Here is a 5,777-nt window from a genome sequence, read left to right as displayed (position 1 = left end):
ATATATTCCATTAAATAACATAGATTTTTCACAAAAACGTAGGTTACGAGATAATCTAAGTTTTAACTAAGTGTGCTTGTTGGGAAATTTAATGGCACAATATGGAGAAAAATAATCAATACGAAGCTTTTTTGCGGAAGATCAACAAACTATTTCTAACATTATTACAATTATTCTGAATAGCAATTATATTCTCACAAATTCGACGGATTTGCTACATCACAGATCGTCTCCAAGGAAGAGATCGTGGAAAAATTAATAAGCTAACATTAATCACCTCAACGAAATTACTTAATCCTCGTTTCAGGGTCTCGCTGTGTCCAACCGATTTCGCACGTTGGCGCCAGTTTCTAGCGGTCCAGCTGATGGAATCCAAATGCTACCATATGTGTGGAGATTTTACGTACGACTAAGATGCCGAAGAACTGATGCCAAGAAAATCCCGGGAACCTTATGGAAGCTGTGCTGAGAACCAGCAAACTTTCACATCACGTCCACACTGCCATTACACGAGCAAGGCCGTGCGGGAAACGTTCCGGAAACCGAGGAAGGTGTTAATCTTCCCAGTAAACAATGGATATTGACAGTGCGACTGTTCCCCCGGGTGGAGGTCAGCTTGCGCAAAGGATTAATGGGAAGCCCATTTAACATCGCCAAACATTATTGGGCAGCGGTATAAGCTAATGATACGTGGAAGGAGGAGTACGGAAAGTCGGTAGGTTGAGATTATTACGCTGCGTCTCCGTCAAACGGTTCCAAATTGATTTAATATTGCGTTTGATATCCCGCTAAGAAATCGCACTAATTAACAGGTGTCATGCAAACTTTCGCCGTAGGGATAATTTACATTTTAATAATATTTATATCATAATAAGTCATTGGATTTAGATGCCCTTACGGATTATTACCTGTTTTTGTCTAATACACAATTATGGGGGTAGCTATCTTTTCTTTACCGTAGCTTTATTTTCAGAATCGACTACTAATACAAATAGAGATTTCATTTTTTGCATTAAATACTAAAATCATTAAATACATGATTCCACAAATTTTGATAAACATCAATAATTTTTCTTCGTACAAGAGATTATGGCTAAAAATTCAATTTGAGCCAACTCAAAGCAATGAATAACAAAGAACATATTGTTAAAAAACCCGAATGAAAGTTCAGTCAACTGAAAGGTCAACAAAGTACTCAATGTGGGTTTTAAGTATTTTCCTCGCTTGGAAGCGCTGATATAAATAATACACAACGCAGTGCTTTGCAAAAAGACAATCCTAAAGCTGTCGTCAATAGCAAAGCTTCGCACGACTCAAATGGTTCGAATGGGATTGAATGCATCACTAGCCCGTGGAGAGATTGTTTAGAAGTGCTTGCTACTCTTCCGGGACTCGCCGTACGGGTTAAGGATGCAGCATCCGGAAGAAAACGCACCGATTGCTCACAGTGAATGTTGCTAAAATATTCAGCACCGATGCTTCTCCATCAACCAGTGTTAGATAAGCTGCCTGTCTGTCGGAAACCTTTGCAAAGCTGTACGGAAACCATTCTGTAGGAAATTATTAAATTTCCCACAGCACTCCTCGTTCGATCATCCTAATGAATGTCGCTTTATTTATATCCTTGAGCCAGCGCACAAACATGATACGCAAACGAGTACAGCACTAATTTTAGTACCTCCCCTCTTTAGTATCTATCCTTCCCTTGCTCGATTAGATTCAAGAGCTATTTTTTCCCCAGCAATTGAGTAGTTTTTGTGCAGTACTTTGTTCAACGCTCCGGTCTGTCTGCAAGCATGCTTGGTGCTATCGACGCGATTACTTACGTTATTAGGTCCGCGCGAATTCATTAACACGTCTCAGCGTAAGTGTGCAAGTATGACGCCATGGACAGTGCTTCTGCAATGAAAAGGACTCCTATATGCGCAAATTTTCGTGTTTTCCGCTTGCGTAGGCTAGTCTTTGCTAGGGATAAAGAAAAAACCTAACCACGCCATGAAGCAACACCCAATGCTGCATATGAAAACAAGCCCAACAAATAAATCTTGCACATACATGACAGAAAAAGGCCATTACACAATCCACTTCGCCCGGAACCGGTTCCGCATCTATCTTCCTCGAATTCATTGGTGCATTGTTGAGCATTCCAATGAGTTTGCATCTCGTCCTGGGAAAGCTTAAGGCAACAGCCGAATGAAAGGATACCACCCCTGTTACTCCGTATAAAGCAGCTTTTAGTTAAACTGAAATGGGATAAAGAAGAGCATAGTTAAAACCTCTTAGGACACGAGACTTCTTACGACCTTTTGCACTCGTGTCCACGGTAGGGACTAAGCGTTGGTGTTAAAAGTACTGCAAGAGATGTCGAGTGTAAATTATTTTACCAGTTTTCCTTCACACTATTCTCGGAGAGTGTTAGTTTTTTGTTTCCAAGATAAAACTAACCCCTTCAAGATCATCCTGCCGCTGTTCTCTCTGGCTGAAGTTTAATATCTTGCAGTTCCATCATGTAGAAAACATACAGTCCCTAGCTGGGAATTAAATATAAACAAAACAATAAAAAAGTTTTGCTATTGGGCTACAATGGAAATACGATACAAAATACTACAATTAAAAATGAATAATATAACTTTGTTGAAATAACATTTCTTAGTTTTATTGATGTATCACATTCTTTTGTTATATTATGGTAATTAAATTTACATTTAACGGTGAAATTCAACCATTTATTAAATTAAATTATTTCAAATTTATTTTCGTTATAATTTATTTCTTTTTCTTCTAATTCAAGGGTTAACAGGTTCTGGTGTGCATTAAGCAGCAAATAAGGGTTGACACGAAAATGTTAAAAAGTCGCACAATTTCAATTAAGCGTATTTTCTCCGAAAGTTTTTTTCAACAGAGAAAGCAACTGGAAGGTAACTTTCACCTGCTGCCTGGTCTCTCTCTGAAAACGGGTGGTTTGCAACTCGAGTAAGAGCAATACCCAACACCCGCCAAAACCGATACAGCAACATCGGTTAACTAGTTCCGTGAAACCCGTAGCGAAAATTCAAACAAATGGGAATCGATTTATGTTAATAAAGCGGTACGCAAATTTTGACAAATATGCGACCCCGGCTTGGGCAGATTTACAACACGCATTTCTGTACACAAAAAGGGCCACATATGGACTTGCAATTTGCTAGTAACATCAGAAGTGTATCCAAGCCGTAAATTTACTGGTAAACACCAGAAATCATGCTTGGTAAAAATCCCGAGCTATTTTACATCGCAACGATAATCGCAATAAATGACGCACGCTTCATTTTCATGAACGCATGCTGACGGATACATTTTTCATCATGCAGGCATCATACTTCAGACGTACGTTGCGATCAGACACTTGATATGAGAAATTGTAACGTGAATGAACAGGAAGCTTTTGAGACTCATGAATAACTCATGGAACTTTTTGACGAACTGGCTGGAAAAAATCGCACGGTTTTTTGCCAATATACAATTGAAACCGGCTCTGTTTTCTGTTACTAACCTATCATGTGTAGCATGTTTTTCGATGCATTCATACGAAACTACAATAAAGGTTGTATCGAACTTAATCTCGATTGGGGTTGACACATTAAATTTAGGACTATTTAAAGTAGGATTGCTTCTACGATTTCACATCTTTATTACTATTCATAAACATGTCACATGCACCAGAATTATCGCTCTACGTCACTATCCAGTTCATCATCCACGCTTGCTACTCCTTTGACTTTTGCTGCACGGTAATCATATCCGGCAATTTCTGGATGCTGTTTTAGCAATTCATCGTATGCCTCCACGATGCGCAAACATTCGGCCACCGACAACTGGAAAGAGCGCGCCAGAGGATCAACGTCCGCTTTCTTGAATGTAGCCTCTGTAAGTTCCTCGCGCATCGCCGGTGGGTACAGATTGGATACACCTCGTCGGCAGTACTTTTGCCGCATGGAAAATATGTGCCGTACGACCTTCTCAACCGTGTCGAAGTGCACCTGCGTTAAAGGTGTCTGTAGTGGGACAATCGTAACGACACCAACGTCGACGTCCGGTTTCGGCACAAATGCTCGGCCCGAGATCATGAAGCGTAATTCCGGTTTGCTCCAGATTTGATTCATCACGGAGAGGCGGCAACGTTGATCGGACAGTATCGGTGCAACGATCCGTTCAGCTACCTCTTTCTGAAAAGTAAGCGTCAAGCTGGCTCGCCCATACGACCAGGCGCCTCGTCGAAGGCTCATATCTCGCAGCCAGTTAATAAGCAGACGTGTGGAGATAGCGAACGGAAGGTTTCCGATTAGATGTACCGGCGCCCGTCGCTCATCCATCCAATCGTGCTGCGGACAGTCGGGAAAGGCGTGCTCGATTCGATAATCCAGTATGTCTCCTCTTACGATTTCCATTCGTAGGAACGGTTGGGCCACCTCCGCCAGCATTTCCATCGTGGGCATGAAGCGTCGATCCTTTTCTACCACCACGAGATGGCGTGGATTTTGGCGAATGATCGAACGGGTTATACCGCCCGGTCCAGGTCCAACTTCAAGCACGTAGTGGTCCCGAATGTTCCCTGCCGCGCGCACTATTTTATTCGTCAGCCGCTCATCCATGAGGAAGTTTTGCGACAACTGCTTGATAGCACGCAGCTGGTACAATTTTACAAGGTCGCGAATTGTCGGTAGGGGCGGCAATCGGATTCCGCTTGAAGTAAGAGCTTTCGATATTTTTGTAGTCGCAGCCATTGGACAAAAACTTCTTACAAACTATTAATGTTAAAAGAATGGGGATTGGATTGATAAAGCCTAAAAAGAATCGAAATTTACTATCTGCTACTCTAATGTTTTGCAAAAACGTTCAAAATGACGTAAGAATACTTACGGAAGGTGCAGCGATTTGCTTTACAGTGCCTTGTTTTCAACCTCTAGTTTAATAGGTTCTTCAAAATCATCCAAAAATTTCTCTTGTTTCACCGAGAACATCGAGTACAAGTAGATCCCAAGGACTGTACCGCCGAGAGCAATGCCGGTCAGTTTGTTATTCCGTCGCTGGCGTTGAAGTTTCTGCACGCGTTGCAGGTTCTGCTGTTCGATCAACCTCATAAAATCAACCTCCGTCTTGTTCAGTTTGCGGCCCGAGTTTTCGATCTTGAACCCACTTTTTGGACCTTCGCTGGAGGACATTTTCCGGGATGGAGCGGTGTTTTCGTTCGATACCTTGACCAATATTTCACAACGCAAAATCACAATTCCATTGGATCGAATATTTTTGACATTTGATAAACACGATGTGATGATATAATCATGAAGGAATAAACACAAAAAAATCAAAAGTACAACAAATTAATGAGGAAATTTTGCAATGTACTCTTCGATCAACAATTGAAAAAATAATTTAAATGTAAAGTGATTTATTGTGTCTAATTAGAGAAATATTCGGTAGATGCCCTGTCATCCGTGCGATCGTATGCACGTATATTTTAAAAAATGACAAACAGCCAGCATATGAAACTGTTATACCAATCAAAAGAGAGAAGTAAAGAGAGAGAGAAATGAGCGTAAGGAGCAAACAAAGAGAATGGTAGCGTTTGCTTGCACACACATGTTTCGACACAGCTGATTTTGTTTTGTTTTCTGTTTTGTTACGGAAACGTTGCTACTAAAGAAAAAAAACGCCAACTTTTGCTCCGAATGATCCTAATCACCCACATACTTTCTGTTCATAGTTACCTCAGATTTTATTCAGATTTTTGTAAAACA

At 40.9% G+C, this 5,777-nt stretch overlaps 2 protein-coding genes across 2 annotated transcripts; both read right to left on the bottom strand.

Annotated features, from left to right (window-relative positions):
- Positions 1-3,647: 3,647 nt before the first annotated feature.
- Positions 3,648-4,763, bottom strand: LOC128730251 (dimethyladenosine transferase 1, mitochondrial). Its single transcript, XM_053823286.1, has one exon. The coding sequence runs from the start codon at positions 4,761-4,763 to the stop codon at positions 3,705-3,707; it is 1,059 nt and encodes a 352-aa protein (XP_053679261.1). The 3' UTR covers positions 3,648-3,704.
- A 156-nt stretch (positions 4,764-4,919) lies between these two features.
- Positions 4,920-5,245, bottom strand: LOC128730252 (cytochrome c oxidase assembly factor 3, mitochondrial). Its single transcript, XM_053823287.1, has one exon. It carries the CDS (start codon positions 5,199-5,201, stop codon positions 4,920-4,922), a length of 282 nt encoding a protein of 93 aa, XP_053679262.1. The 5' UTR covers positions 5,202-5,245.
- Positions 5,246-5,777: the final 532 nt, after the last annotated feature.

The sequence above is a fragment of the Anopheles nili genome, chromosome 2 (assembly GCF_943737925.1).
Source record: "Anopheles nili chromosome 2, idAnoNiliSN_F5_01, whole genome shotgun sequence".
Taxonomy (NCBI): Eukaryota; Metazoa; Arthropoda; class Insecta; order Diptera; family Culicidae; genus Anopheles; species Anopheles nili.
This window is presented reverse-complemented; position numbering and strand designations above follow the sequence as displayed.

What these genes read in the sequence shown, in the direction of transcription:
- LOC128730251 (XM_053823286.1), bottom strand. Translation starts at nt 4,763, where the DNA reads ATGGCTGCGACTACAAAAATATCGAAAGCTCTTACTTCAAGCGGAATC.
- LOC128730252 (XM_053823287.1), bottom strand. Translation starts at nt 5,201, where the DNA reads ATGTCCTCCAGCGAAGGTCCAAAAAGTGGGTTCAAGATCGAAAACTCG.